At 37.0% G+C, this 16984-nt stretch overlaps 1 protein-coding gene across 1 annotated transcript in view; it reads left to right on the forward strand.

The window, feature by feature from the left end:
* The first annotated feature begins 7812 nt into the window (after positions 1 to 7812).
* The window catches only part of Rrp1 (Recombination repair protein 1), a 55952-nt gene continuing 46780 nt past the window's right edge, over positions 7813 to 16984 (forward strand). Inside the window, exon 1 of the mRNA XM_083141405.1 lies at positions 7813 to 8092. Coding sequence (XP_082997531.1) covers positions 8063 to 8092 — 30 coding nt within the window. The 5' untranslated portion in view covers positions 7813 to 8062. The remainder of the gene's footprint in view (positions 8093 to 16984) is intronic.

The following is a 16984-nucleotide window of genomic DNA, read 5'->3' on the forward strand; positions in this document are numbered from 1 at the left end:
TAAGTCACTATGATAACTAGCACCTGTTTTTTTTTTTAATTAAGTGTTATGCGTATGCACATTTTAATTGTTATTCCAATATGCAATTCACACTTGGGACAGAATATATACTCCATGACCAACAGTGGAGGAAACGATAAATATAAATGACCCTACAAATGTAGTCAATGGTGCAGAAACGCCACTCCCAATCAGAATTCACTCCAGTTACTTTGATGAGTCGCCCATTAATATCCGCCACAGCAATTACAATATAAAGGAACAGCTCGAAGCTGAAATAAATAGATCTGAAAATGACTTTAAATTATGTCATCTAAATATTCAAGGTTTACTCAACTCCATAGATGAATTTAAAGAAATGATATCGAACTTAAACTTTGACCTGATAGCCATTACAGAAAGCTGGTTAAAACCGAATATTAGTAATAATATAGTAGACATCGAAAATTACACATTAGTTCGACAAGATAGATTAAACAAATCTAGAGGTGGTGTGTGCTTATACATTTCTAAATCGCTTAAATGGAAACTTTTAGACGGGTTCGTTAATAATGATATCGGCGTAGAGTACCTTGTAATCGAATTAACTATCGATAGGAAAAAAATTGGACTTATGGTAGCATATAAACCCCCAAATGTCAGCTATACTCACATCAGTCACGTAGCAGATATCCTCCAACACCTATACTTAAATTACGATTACTTCATTGCGTTAGGCGACTGGAATATCAACATGTTAAGAAAAAACGAAAGCAGTACTAGACTCCTTCAGAGTATAATCAAGGAAGTTCACGGGAAACAATTAATTACCAAGCCAACCAGAGTGACAGCGACGTCAAAGTCATTAATTGATTTAATCGTTTGTTCACAAGATTTAATTGTAAATCAAATTGGGCAGAGCGAGTTACCTGGAATCACAGATCACCATATAACATACTCCATATTTGACCTGTACGCACCAAAGCAACCTAAAAAAATTATCAAAATTAGAAATTTCAAAACCATGGACTTGGACAAGTTTCGTAAAGACGCGGAAAATGTGGAATGGTGCAAAATCGAAAGAAACGAGGACGTAGATGCAGCGGTGGAGGCCTTGAATGATAACATTATCAGATTAATAGATAAGCACGCCCCCCAGCGAAAAATTCCTGTAACCAAACCTCCCGCCCCCTGGATTTCAAATCAAGTAAGGGAATTCTGGAAGTTGCGCGACTTCTTTCATCTGAGATATGTAAATACAGGAGACCCAGACGCTCTCCTATCGTACAAATACTTCAGAAACAGAGCCAAAAAAGCAGTCAGAAACGCAAAATTTAAGCACTATAACGAAACGGTAAATATGAATGTAAAAAATGCTAAAAATTTATGGTCTAACCTCAGAAGCCAGGGACTTTTACCAAATAAATAGAGTAATGCGCTCTCCTCAGACACATTTCGGCCGAATGCGGTAAACGAGTTCTTTGTTAAGCCGAGTGCACCCTCAGATAACAATGCAGCGGTGATTGATGAAACCAACACGTATCTTGAGCAACCCAACAATGACACGTTCTTTTTTACCCCAGTAAGTAGCGAACAAGTACGTAAAATTTTTAACAAAATGAAATCAAAAGCGTGCGGTTATGATGGCATAAACCTAACTGTTTTACAGTATTGCATCCCCTTTTGCTTAAAAGCTCTTACGAATATTATTAATCTTTCCTTTCCAAAGGTTGGTTCCCTCAAGAGTGGAAAAAAAGCGAAGTAACACCTATACCTAAAAAATCCAACCCCACAGAAATAAAAGATCTACGACCTATTAGCATTCTATCCACAATGTCCAAAATACTTGAAAAAGTAATTTATGAACAAATACTTTCACATATTCAAGGTTTCCTACCACACTTTCAATCTGGTTTCAGAAAAATGCATAGTACTTGCACTGCGCTGGTAGATATCGTAGACAATGTAAGTAAAGGAATAGATGAAAATGAAGTTACACTTTTAGTCTTGTTGGATTATTCAAGAGCGTTCGACTCGATCAATCATGAATTGCTATTGGCCAAACTGTATCACTATGGCGTTACCGGAAACGCGTTAAATTGGTTTCGATCATATCTCAGCAACAGGAAACAACGTGTGAAATATCGGGAACCGGAAGTCACATACTCTAAATGGTTAGTTGTTCAACAAGGCGTCCCTCAAGGAAGTATATTGGGTCCACTACTATACATGATTTACGTAGCTGATTTCGACCGCGCTGTCCAATATTGCCACTACCATCAGTATGCTGACGATTCGCAAATCTATATTCAGTGTAATACAGAAAACTACGATAATGCGATGACCAAACTTCAATTCGACCTTGATGCTATAACAAATTGGTCACGGAGGAACTCCCTTCAATTAAATCCAACAAAATCTTGCTTCATGACCATAGGAACTCATGGTACACTTAAGAAACTTCACAAAAACGCACCTTCTCCTCCAACTCTTGGCAGTATACCGCTATGCGAAGTGGATACAAGCAAAAACTTGGGGATTGTGTTCGATAGACACTTCAATTGGGAGCCACAAGTCGAATTTATTGTGAAAAACTGTATGGGGAAACTTAAATCTCTGTATCATTTAAAACATGCTCTGGACGCTAATGTTAAAGATCGTCTTATGCAATCACTCGTCCTATCCACATTATACTATTGCGCTCCAGTGTACAGTTATATATCCCAGGGCTTAAACTATAAACTTCAAAAAATTCAGAATTGTTGTATACGTTTCATATTTAACCTAAACAGAAAGGAACATGTATCCCCCTATTTAAAGAAACTTTCTTGGCTATACATTAACAATAGAAGAAAATACTTAACACTCACCTTGATGCACAAAATACTTAAGAGTGGCTCCCCAAAATACTTATCCGATAAGATCTGTTCTCGTAGAACATCAGCCGAACATAATATCCGCAACAAGCACAATCTAAAAATCCCCAAACATAAAACCGCCACATATAACAAGTCCATCATTGTTACAGGGATCAGGGAATGGAACAAACTGCCTGCACCATTGACTAACATTATTTGCCATCAAAGTTTTAAGAAAAATCTGAAGAACTTACTATTGTCCCAACAACTTAATTAACCTTCATATGTTAACAATTGCACCTGCACTTATATATCATATAATGCATACCTAACCTACCCCCCCCCCCCCCCCCGCATACACATTGAACTACCGAAGACTTATTACTTATCTTTACTCAACAGTATATATACTAATCTATTCAATGTATTATTTTATCATTATTGTATTATCATGATCATTATGTGTTTTTTTTTCTTTCTTTTTGTTTTTATTCATTTATTGTATCTTTGACAAGGGTTGGTTGTAAGAACGGCCCATGAGGCCGAAACACGCCTGCTTAAATAAAGACCATTCTATTCTATTCTATTCTAAATAATCAAAATATAATTGTTTAGCATTTGTTATATAATCGACTTTTATTTCCGCTGAACTTATTGGAAGGCAAGGAATTTGGCTCATACGGCTTTGAAAGGTTCAAAAGATAACTAATGATAACTAATGATAATATCCATAAAATATTCATCAGAAACTTTACTTTTCGTTAATTGGATCTAACTTTTGTTTGTTATTCACTAAATAATCAATTATTTTTCTATTTGACATTAAATTCCTTGCCAGGGCAGTTGTATTTAAGCAAATCTTGGTGATCTTAACCACGTGCAAGCTAGATGCTGTTATATCTCTATTCCTTTACTATTCACGTAATAACAACAATACAATATTAATTAACTTATATATTTAATATTTTAATTTAATTAAATATAATTATTATTATTATTGCAACACTTGGTTGGATACCCCGAAATGTATTTCTAGGTGCAGTAGTATGCATGTTTATATATATATGGGAGGCTGAATTTTGTACCCCCCAAATGAAAAACGTTCCTGCGCCACGGAAAGAACATTTCTAATATAGATAATATTCAGGAGCAAAATATACATGTCATGAACACCATTTATTGAAGCATTCACATATCCCCAAGTATATGTACTTAGTGAATTTGATTGGGTGGGCACAGGATTTCTTTGGTGGGCGCTTGCCCACCAGTGCCCACCCCTGTCGCCGTCCCTTATGGCTAAGGGCCGATTGCACCATCGCCACTTAATCTGCCACTTTACAAAGTGCTGGATAACGACAGGCGGGAGATTTAGGCGGCGGTGGGTTGCACCAAGCATTTTTATCCTCGGCCTTGTAAGGTGGAACTTTCTCCTGCTTGCCGTACGACCTGGCAACAGAAACTGGAGAAAGTTGTGTTTTCGATTGTGTTTTGTTTGTTTATTACGTGCTAATATCTGCTTGTCAATTCCAAATGCATGCTTTTTCAACTGAAATATGTTTAAAAAAACTAAATATTTATTGCAATAAAATGAAACGGCTGATAGAAGTAGGTAATGCATGTGTCGTACTCTCATATAATATCAAATGTATGTTATATGATACAATCCCGTAATCTTTCGAAGTAGTGGGAAGCTTACAAAATTTTCAATTTATTTTTCACGTACTCCAATTAACATATTGCAAAAAAGAATATTCCTCGTCTTATCTTTCAGTAAGACATACGGTCACTTTTTTAAAAATATTAAACACTACTAAACAGTGACCAAAATTTTACGAAGTCGTAACAAATGCAAGTTACATTTATTCAATTTTTAGTGCAAGGCTGACATATCTGAGTTTGTGTAAATATACGGAATGAGAAGAGCAATCTTCTATTCTGCTCTTACTAATTTATCATTCGTTTCTGTTAATAATTGATCAATCCGTAACCCCTTCTTTAGCGAATAGCGAGTATTAGTATTATCAACGTTGACAATCTTATAGGTTTCTTCTTTATTTATAATGCAGCTTTTGTGAAAGTTGGTTAACGATGCAGATGAAAATTAAATTTTTGTATTCAAAACAAATTCGAATAGCACAAAAAAAATCGTTAATCAACGGTTACATGTACAAGGTACATTTTGGGAATTACTATCATCTTAGCACAAAAGGAAGAATCAAATAGTAATGTAAAGTACCGTAGTACTGTATGTACGCATGTTTTATTCTTATTAAGAAAAAATAAGAAACTCCAGGCTGTATATACTTTCAGATAGGTAGTTTCGTGCAACGTTATATGCTAGTGCAATGCAAGAACGTATATATTTCTTTACAAAAAACAGTAATATTCACCAGGAAAATATACATTGTACATACGTACAAGCTATGGTCCTTTTTAGACGAGCGGATAGGGACAGTATTAGCACCTTGGGTAATACATGCTAACAACACCAAACATGGCCTGCCTAACCTATCCATGTATGTATATAATAGCTTAAATAAACAAATTATAATTTGCCAAATCTATTTATATGCTTATTTATGCTATTATATGCCTACGTGGATAGGTTAGGCAGGCCATGGCCTGCAAACCTGCAGGTTTGGTGTTGTTAGCATGTATTTCCCAAGGTGCTAATGCTGCCCCTAGCCGCTCGTCTTTTTAGGCCAGTTATTTTGAAAACTCAAATACAAGATCATGTGTATTGCATATGAATGTTAAAAAAAACAGAAAAAACTTGAGTGCACGTTTTATGCATCTTCAGGCATGTAGATTCGTGCAAGGTTTATTACAATGGTGCATTTTCTTTGTATCTACGAAACGTAACACCATTCGGAAATTGTTCCTTGTATATACGTATCAACGCCGTGTTTCTATTATTATTATTCTTTGCCAGTTTTAAAGTTAAAGTACAAAATCTCGCACAATGTAATTAAAAATATGTTACTTCGCATAAAACGTTTCCTCTAAGTAGTAAATACCGAAAAAAAAACTTGGCATTTACGTCTTATGCTCTCCCATGAATATTAGGGTAGGGTAGGGTTGGTTAGGTTAGGTACAAAACCAGTAGGAAATTGTTCCTTGTACATGCATGTCAACATCGTAAGGATGCTTGTTAACAGTAAACTCATGCCCTTTTTTTTTTTTTGCCAATTTTGGAAGTTAACATACAAAATCACACATATACAATGTATACGTTTCTTAAAAGATTGATATTACGTCTTATGTACTACTAGGTATGAAGTTTCTTGCAAGGTTATTTTTGTAAATGTGTGTGTTTGTAAAAAACACACCACCATTCGGAAATTGTTCCTTGTACGTACATATGTATGAACTGGACGGTAAGAGTAGCTACTGCTAAATATTATACGTGCATTCTTTGCCAGTTGTAATTCGGAAACAACACATTACTTGTTTATTTGCAATGTTATATTCACACCAATGGCGACGGAAGTGACTCTAATAATATTACACGTGTTTTAATCTTAAAGATTACAAATTACCAGGATTGCGAAAAAGCAACTGATGCATGGTGTACATTTCGTGTATTGCGTTTGGTTGGAAAAAATTGTTACAGCAAACACACATTCATTTATTTGGAACGGCATTTTAATACAATTTTGCAAGCATCAAACGCATTACTTTAACCTGGTTTTATTTTCTGTACCCGCATGCACTGAAATCCAACATACGAAATTACAATGAAACTGCTAATGCTAATATCAATATGCAACATTTTCGGAACACACACGAAAATGACCATCTAATATTCATTTCTACACATATATTTACAAACGTTGCTTTATTTATTGCCGTGCCTGGGATAATTAACAAATCCGCCTTTTTTTGCTGTCATTTGGTAATGCAAAACATGCAGCAAACTTTCGCAATTTGCAACAGCTGATCGAGACTTTGCCATTTTATCAACTATAAAAGTGTAAACACAGATTATACTAGGTGCTGCACGTATCTGTTGGCTGCACAGTGTACTGCTTTTCCATGTTTACCTGGCACTTAACGCGTTAGGCGGAGCCCCGACCGTTACTTACGTTACACGGGACCTTAAGTGCTAGGTAACGTTAGGTGGACATTGAACAACCGCAAAATGGTGTTAAGTGGGTGATAAGACGTTAAGCGGCGATGGTGCAACCGGCCCTAAGTCGATTCATAGGGAAGGAGATGAGACAAGATCAGACTCTATCTCGTTTAGAAACCTGCGGGATCGGGACGGGAATTTTTTGGTAGTGTCTTCTGCCACGTTCTTTTTCTGATGGAACCTCAAAAATGATGTGCGTGGCAGCAGACTCGGTCTTTGTTTTATCATGATTTCATCATGCTATATATGCAATTACGTCTGTAACACATACTGTGAAGTTGTAGCGATTACTTTCACAAAAATGTTTAAAGATTAGGTCCCTTAGCATACTTCTAATAATAAACCTAAATGCTCTTGCATTGAGGTTAGGTTCTGTTAGCATTGAAATAATATCACTAAATGCTTTCTAAAGAAAAAAGTTCTATGTTACCTGTACATTTATTCACACTAATCATAAACTTGCATTTCTCTAGTCTTAATCTGTTCTTAAGATTTATAACATCCTCTTAGCAGACGAATTACGTGGCAAGAGCAAATTTGACGCTTATTCTCACTGCTGACACGTGCGTGGCAGCAGACTCGGCCAATTTTTTTCCCGATCGGTCCCGACTTTACGGGATCCCGCACACCCCTAATAACAACTGGCCAGTTGGAGCGACACGTGTAGCTTCCCGTGAACTGACTTACTTACCCAACATATTGAATTAATAGTATCCATTCTGAAAGAATAGGGCTTATTTTGCAGAGAACTGTATGTTTAAACCAAAGAATCAGTTAAATGCAAGGGGGGGGGGGTGATGTTCAACTTGTAGTAAGATTAGCATTTTCCATCTTGATGTTCGCGCGTTTTGCGCGGGTCCGGAACATAAACAGGCTCGTGTGTAGTGACAATTTCGATATTAGTGTATGCCAAGTTCGTAATTGCACGTTTTTGAATGTAGAAATTTCTGAAGAAATTGCTTGGTCGAATACAGCGTTGAAGTCGGACAGGCGATTCTTGCTACTTTATTTTAAGAGTAATTTTGTTCACTCTTTACGTGTGACCGGAAAATATTTCTTTTCTGTAACAACTTGGGACCCAAAAGATATTAAAATGCCTAGAGCTCAATCATCTACACGAAAGGTAATAAGAAAATGTTGTGTGGTGTTACTTCAAAATTTCGACATATTACTTGTTTGTATCTGAAGCTCTGGAACCCCAGAACTGAACAATGGCTGCACATGTGCTCACAATATAGCTGGACTTTGTCCCGTAGAGACTGAACTGTCATGTCAATTATCTGGTCAAACTGATCCGTACTGAACATGTTTCTTTCTTGCTTTACTTTGTTAATCCATCCTGCCTCTAGGTTAACTTCAGAATTTTTTCAAAATTTTATATGATTAGCAGCAACATATGTGCTTTTGCCGGGATTCGAACGTAATCCTTTTGATATTGCAACATATAACCTACACAGTTAAAATCAGTTAAAACTTCAAAGCATTATCATTTATTTTATGTTGTATAAGTAGAGCAACAAAATATGGACTCCCTCAAAGTGTACTACTGCAAGAAAGTTTCACCCCATCTGTGGTTTTAAATTTAAAATGAATAAGAAGTCATTGTCTTTCCATTTTTTTTTTAAGTAAGGAAATCACTTAAACGTAATTTGCACTGGATCTACGATGACTGAAAATCCTGATTTTTAAGTTGATGGATTGTTCTAAAAACTTACTTAGAAACCAAGAATAAAGCTGAACTGATCTAATCATAGTCAGGGGCCTTCAACCCACTGCACCCCTCGAGAATTACGTCGATTTTTTTTAATCGACAGATTTCAACGTTTTATGTAATGTAAAAGTGGTTCCAGCGTTAGGAAACCACAAATGAAACGGATGTATTTGATTGCAAAGTATGACCCGCGTAAGCACAAGAAACTCCTATTCGGGACTACTATCACTCATTTTTCCCGTAAAAAATTCCCAAACAGCAGCAAAACTAACACTCCTGGCATAACAAAAACGTGAAATCACTATGGGTACCAAATATGATCCTCCTAACCTAACAACCATTTCCAATACGAACGAGAAAATATATAATTTTTGAAAGTATTAAGAAAACAACGTGAAATCACTATTGTGATCAAACCTGGCCCTCCTAACCTATATAATTGTGAAAAGTACTAACCTTAAAACAACAACGCACTTTCTGCTACGTGGTTGCAGGGGCGAAATGTGTCAATTGGTAGACCACACTAAAAACGCACGCCTACCTTCCAAAGAAAATGTGGGCAGTAGCATGTCACATGACTGTCTCACTTGTGCAACACTTTAGCAACCTTGTGTTCTGACGTCACAGGGGCTACGTTGTTAGATTAGGCTAGCTAGGTTTAGTTCTCTTAGCCTAAATAATAATTTGTCATTTTATTTATGCTAATGCTACCTAACCTAACAGGCCTAACCTAATCTCGTAGGCATTCCTCATCTGATGTCAGAACACAAGGGTCTCACTTATTGCACAACACTTTAGCAACCTTGGGTACTATTATCGTATGAGGGAAACACCTATGAATAATATATTTCAGACTTCTTTACATTTCTAACGTGTTATTTTCGAATGCGGAACATTTCTTAAGGTGAAATAATGCATTTCTAACTAAGATAATGTCTATTTCTTCTATTTACGAGTACTTACTGTTACTTGTTGTTTCGAATCTGTAACACATTATGGCCGTGATAGCGTACTGGTTTAGGGGGCGTTCTGAGAGTGTTTTGTCAATTTATGCAGTGTTGCAACCTCATTCACTGGAAAATATCTGCTTTTGTGCCCGGATTTGAAATTATGCTAATACGTCGCAAACCATTGACGTTAGCCTCACAAACCATTCACGTTAGCCCCAAAAACCATTCACGTTAGCCCCCAAAACCATTTTCCGTTATGTTAGGTTAAGTTAGGTTAGGCAAGCATAGTTAAAAAATAAAAATTAAAAATACTCGACACGTGGTTCTAGTGAAAACACGGCGAGGCTGAAACACTGGCTACGGGGTTGCATCATCTTAACACACGGAACATTGCACTCTCATGCAGAAAGCAAATGGTGGGAGCAGAAACAGCGTGTCGGACAGAGATTTTCGCAGAAAACAACACGCATTCACATTAAAATGGATCAAATCTATATTCAGGAACTTCCACAACGCTAAAGAAAATGATTTCCGTAAGTACTTTCTCCTGTAAATTTGAAGGAATCCGTTTCCCTCATACAATAATGTTACCCAACCTTGTGTTCTGTCATGGGAGATAAGCTTCTTCATTTTAGGCTAAAATGCCTACGTTGTTAGGTTAGGCTAGCTAGGTTTAGTTCTCTTAGCTTAAATAATAATTTGTCATTGTATTTATGCTAATGCTACCTAACCTAACCTCGTAGGCATTCCTCATCTACCGAAACATCGTCTGCAGTAAATTTCGAGCTCCCTGACGTAACACCAGGATTGCCAACCTTCAATCTCCGATATTTCCAACATGGCTCCAAGTTACAAAACACAAACAACCTAACAACATGTCCCTTCATATCACATGCAGATGGCAACGATGAAAATGACGTCATAAATAGTCCCATCAAAAACTCTCATTACTCCTCTATAATACATCTCCTAAGGCTAAAAACAACACAAATCGTTTGTATAGAACATAATCTTCATAAATGACACAAAAAACACCTTATCGCGGGGGTACGGAGGGTCGACGGTACCCATAGTCCTACAAACAGCACTCGAAATGGGGAATTTTCATGAAACTGAATGCCTTACTTTCGTTAAGATGCTGCTGTCTGTTTGCCTCTAATTACGACAGTGACGAGATGGAACGGGAAGGTTCCAGACATTCACCAACTGGAATGCCGTTCTGGTCTGCTCAGGTCCATTTCGACCTCTTCCAACAACACTATTAAGAGTTCCCAACTCTAATATTGTATTTTTCAGGAACTCCTGTATTACAGCTAAATTTTTATTCCACCTCCCATATATTTCATTACCAATGAAGATCGTGAAATTGCATTCATTCTGCTATTATATGGGCTCAACTAGCCATGCAAAACTTCAAGTTGACTGCAAGATCTTGCACATTCAGCATTGGTCAGGCATGATGATGGAATGTGGTAAAAACAGGAAGTCTAGAAGAAAGATTGGTCAATATTTTCAGTGATTTAAGAAACAAATTTGTGTCAAACCCTCGTGAGACCTTAGGCTTTGTCAGCTAAAATGCCCACAATGAAAGAATTTTTTCACTGATGAGCAGTAAATGGACTGATCAGAGAAATCAAAACAGCTTAGAACTAATTAAGTCAGAGCTAATGGTTGCAATTAATTATGAGTATTGTATAGTTTTTTAAATTTGCACAAGATAAATATTTGGTTCCGTAGCATCAGTGGCATCCGTAGCAACATATACCTAGGTTAGGATGAAAAAAACATTCAAATTTGTATTTTTTTCTGTACTGTGAACTGTATATTATATCAAATGTGAATTAATTCTTGTGTTCAATATTATCCATTCCATGAACGCTGCTAAAATGCACAAAATTTGTCATACTAAATCTGCCTTGAATTCAATATACCGAAATCTCATGCAAAATAATACTTTGAAATGACATCATTCAGCTACACAACATCTCATTTAAACATAATTTCCCCCATTTTCAGCATTTAACCCTAGCAGGACCAAGGTTTGATGTGTTACATGCTGGACTAAGGGTGGCATTTTGTGCCACTTTACTATTCCGCTACATTTGTTAGTTATTTTGCACTACTAGTATGTTTTGTTTAATTTAAGTCATATTTGGTATATTTTTAATGTATGTTAAGTATTTTTTATTTGGAAATGCACATCTGCATATTTATTATTAACAATAATAGAATAAAACATTATAACACATTTCAGTTGTACATTGTCAGTAAATTACAGTTCCTCAGCATTACTCACTATTATTAGAAATTACACAGTTGTCACAGATCTGAACTTTCATGCAGTGTCTTCCACAGACACATTTACCACAGTCATTGCATGAAATTGTAGTTCGTGAGAGTTTGTTTCTTCTTTCTCCATTGGAAATGCAAATGTAACATCTATTTCCTTTTCTCGAAGCAGTTGCATAAGTAAATATATCTATGGGATTGTCAACCGTTGACCTAATTTTCCTTTGAAGAACGTTTTCCATTGCCGTACCTGTATTTGCATTCAATCCCTCAATGTTCTTTGCTCTATCTGCTACATGTGGCTCAATCAACTTCAGTTTAAAAAATTAAAATGGATAAAATTTTCTCTTGAATTTTAGCAAATATGAAAATACACATCTGAATTGACAATAAACAGGATTTTTAATTCAATTGCTCAAGGCAGTTTCGATTACCAACACAAAAACTTCAAAAGTGGTACTTTATGCCACACCTTGGTCCTGCTAGGGTTAATACTATTCTGATTGTATTGGCAACATGATGGTGTATTAATAATGCTTTCACATTGTAATCTTGGTAGCCCAGGTTTCATCCCCAGTGAAGACACAGGGTGCAGCTCTTCGGATTTCACAGAAAACTTTAGATTCTGTCCAAATTAGCTTATCTGAACATAAACAACAACAATATATGATGGAAGATTTTATAAGACTATTGAATAACTAATTGTTACCATGACTTATTAACATAGCCCGGAAGTTTAGGCATTTATTTTCGTTAAAATTGGCAGGCAAAAAGGCATTTATAATGTGGAAAATAGACACTAAAATGAAAAAAAGGCAAAATAAACAAAAAAAAAAAAAGGGCACATTTGGAAGTCACTTACTTTTATCTATAATTTCTGGCAAAATGTTAAAATCGACATTGGGAAGAGCATTTTAATTTTCTCCATCGTGATTGCACATAACTACAAGGTGTTTTTTTTAAAGTTCTCAACATTCATTGATAGTCGTCTATCAGAGAGAATGTTTTTCATAATAGAAAATGATCTTTCTACTTCGACAGAAGTTATTGGAGCATACATAAAACAAGCTAATGTAGCTGGACTCATTTCGGTAACAGCATTTTCATCTTTTAGAATATCACAAATTATTTTCAATTGTTTTACCTGTTTGCACTTTTCCACAACAGCTGACCCCTTTTCTCCTGGCACTTCCATCATCTGCTGCATAGATTCCTCGAAGATTTTCATGGATGCTAACAAACCTCTTTTCTCTAGCTTTGAAATTGTCTCTGGCAATGCACCATAATGTGCAAAAATAAACGACAGTTCATTCTTCAGTTCTGAATATCACAGGAGTTTTTTCACTTCATGAGTTGAAGCCACTTCATTTTCTGGAAGAGCATCGATCACTTCACTGATTTTTTCAAGGTTGTTAGCATAATACTGCTGATATCCAGGTTCCCCATCTCGTCAAGACTGGTTGAGGAGGTAAACTAAGCTCAGGTGCAACTTCCTGAAATTTTCGGGTTTGAGAGGGAGATTTCAGAAATATCTTCTTTGTATTCGAAATCTACCTGTCCACTTCTGGGTGAAACACACTAACTTCTTCGGTGATTCTGTGCATTGCGTGGGCTACACATGTGATATGCTATGGCAGCCTTCTTCATATAGGGAGCTGCATCACTGATAAAAAGTAACACGTCATCATGATGTGCACCATCTGGCCAGAGCAGAAGTAGGGAATTTGAGAATAACTGAGCTATTGACCCAAACCATTGGCTCTCTCTAGTTGTTCTGACGTGAGAAGAAATGACGAGGATTCTCCGCATGTTGGTTCCATAGGTCCTATGATGATGTTGGCTATGTAGCGTCCCATAGTGTCAGTAGTTCCATTTGTTGAAATCCAGATCTTTTTTCCACCAACTTCAGCACGAATTCTTTGCTGAGCTTCTTCGTAGCAGACGCTTAAATATGTTTTCTGCAGCATAGATTCCGACGGCACCGTTTCTTTAATGTATTTCTCCAGGAATTTCCTCAGTGACTTGTTTTCCCACTTTCCAGAAAGGTATTCCTGCTTCCATGAAAGCTTGGCACAGTTCAAGAGAAAACTGAGACTGCCTGTTGGATGAAGTGCCCAATGTTGAATTTAGGGATATTTTCTTCTGTCCGATCATTTTAGCAACTGCAGATTTATGTTTTGCTGTTGACGTGCTGAGATATAAAGTATTTTTTCTCATGGTTGATTGTTTTTTAACATATCTTACAGAGAAGAATAGTATGTGCTTTCACCAAATTCACACACGTACCTATGTAACTTAACACTTAATGGCACACTAAATTTCGGCATGATGACAACTACAGGATCCTTTCCTTGCAGAACTAAACTAAAGATAGAGAACTTGATTTTGGACTCCATGCAAAGGCCCTTGGGCATTAGTGCTGTTTCTTATCAATAACCTCCTGACACATATATGGTGGACGTGATGACGTAATTGTGCAGGTGTTCTGCAACAGGTATTCATCAGTGGAATGCAAAATCCTAGCATGAAATACTTTTTTCTCACACTTTTCTCCTTCAGCAATGTTGAAACATACCTGAGTTCAATATTACTTTAACCCTTAGTTTGCCGCCGTAACACATATGTTACAAAAAAAGTATGTCCCTTGTAGCCGCTGTAACACATATGTTACAAACAGCTTTAGATACAATTATCGAGGGTTTGCCACACTTATATATGTATATTGAGGTTGAAACACTGACAGTTCATTCGGGAACATGTTTTGCAATCATGTTTCGAAAATTCCAAATCCCCCCACCCCCTCCTTTCTCGGAATATGTCACGTGTTTGGGCTCACCCAAACACGTGTTCGCTCTTCAGTTGACAGACACAATAAATGCTTGGTATTTACGATGCTGTTTTCCTCCAAGCTTCCAACGCTGTGATTTAGTACTGATAAGGCACACATTCTTCTTTGTGTTTAGACCTGGTTATCGAGCTGAAGTAGTGGCGGGGATTAGGGGGTAGGGGAAGGAGAGAGGGGATTGGATGAGGTTTGGCATTGTCAGCTTTCTGTCGCCTCTATGTTAGAAATGCAATGAAGCTTGACGATAGCCAGAGGCCAAAAGCATGAGTCTAAAGCGTGCGTCTATCCAGAAGTATAGACAAAAGAAAGGATTGCAAAGGCTCCGTCCCTCCTCTGTTAGGACTAACAAACGCCTCACCATAAACACTTCGTATCATATAACAGCTCATCGATTTCCCTAATGCACAAACGTTTCCTTCCGGACATATTTCCACAAAGAGCCGAGTCAAAAGGGAGAAATAGATTCACAGTAGCTACACAAGATGCAAGTGAGAACGAAAAAAGCAAAAGTTCGGATTTTCTCCCCAAAGCAGCTGGAGAAGAGGGGGCAAACTCCACATTTTTATGATTTTTTCATTGAAATTCGGGGGATGCAGCCCCTGCCCGTAACCCCCCCCCCACAGTTGAGGCATCCAAATTTTACATGGTTGCATGCACTGATGTTCTGCCTGCAAAACAAAAGTTATCCGAAGTAGATTGGTCCCATTGTGTCAATTATAACAATTTTATGAATAATATGCAAATTGGCTAAAATTCGCTAGAGTTTTACGTTTTGCCTTATTATTCAAATTGTATTGCACCCACGAACATGAATCAAGTTTCATTCTGTTGTGGAAGGTCCATTCTTTAAAAAAAAAGCAAAAGTTCCGGTTTTCTCCCCAAAATAGCTGGAGAAGAGGGGTCAAACTCCATATTTTTATGATTTTTTCATTGAAATTGGGGGGATGCAGCCCCCGCCCGTAAGCCCCCCGTGGTTGGGGCATCCAAATTTTACATGGTTGCATGCACTGATGTTCTGCCTGCAAAACAAAAGTTATCCGAAGTAGATTGGTCCCATAGTGTCAATTATAACAATTTTATGAATAATATGCAAATTGGCTAAAATTCGCTAGAGTTTCACGTTTTGCCTTATTATTCAAATTGTATTACACCCACGAACATGAATCAAGTTTCATTCTGTTGCGGAAGGTCCATTCTTTGAAAAAAAAGCAAAAGTTCCAGTTTTCTCCCCAAAGTAGCTGGAGAAGAGGGGGCAAACTCCAAATTTTTATTTTTTTTTCATTGAAATTCGGGGGATGCAGCCCCCGCCCGTAACCCCCCCCACGGTTGGGGCATCCAAATTTTACATGGTTTCATGCACCGATGTATTGCCTGCAAAACAAAAGTTATCCGAAGTAGATTGGTCCCATAGTGCCAGAGTTGTTACGATTTTTCTCCATTATGTATACGAATTCAAATTTCCCGCTCAAAGCCTCGGCGACACTGGGCTTACTTTCGTCAGACCGTGCGGCGTACTAAGGGTTAATAAGGCGAAAATTATTCACATAATAAACAGAAGAAAAATAAATGCCAACAACGTTTTTTGGGAGAAAAATAATTTATCCTACACATTTTGTTAAAGAAATTGTGAAATTTAATTGAAAAAGGCATTATAATTAAAAATAGGCATTGGGGTCCCAAATAGGCAAAATGAAAAGGCTTCTAAAACATTCGAAACAACATAAAAAACGTATATCCGGAAATTTTTTATCAATATATGCAGTAGATAAAAAGAGTCATTTTGCCAAACTTGCGGACTCTACTTATTAACCTGCACCGGTATCAATATGGGATTTTTGGCTGTATTTCAGTATTTGACCTCTAGATGCCACTGAGTGTCTCAGTACCTTCATCCATCATCCATAACTGCTGCTCAGCTTCTGGAGAAAGTTGTTTATCACATTCATGTACTTATGAAAGATACCTCTCACCTTTTATGAACAATTAGCATTAATGCAAGTTTTATCCTTTCTGCCTTTGTATTGGGTATGATTTTTAACCCTGCCTTAGGGATGCAATTTTTTTGTAATATGCATAGGCCTGAGGTGTACACTTGTCCCCCAACCCTTTAGCTATCTTTAAGGTATGAAATACATCGTGAAACACATGTTGTTGAATGCTACTATGTCTTTCTTATAAGATCAGCTGCAATTATCTGCTGCACTTTCTAAATGACATAAT

This window comes from Lepisma saccharinum, chromosome 20 (genome assembly GCF_977018435.1).
Source record: "Lepisma saccharinum chromosome 20, izLepSacc3.1, whole genome shotgun sequence".
NCBI lineage: Eukaryota > Metazoa > Arthropoda > Insecta > Zygentoma > Lepismatidae > Lepisma > Lepisma saccharinum.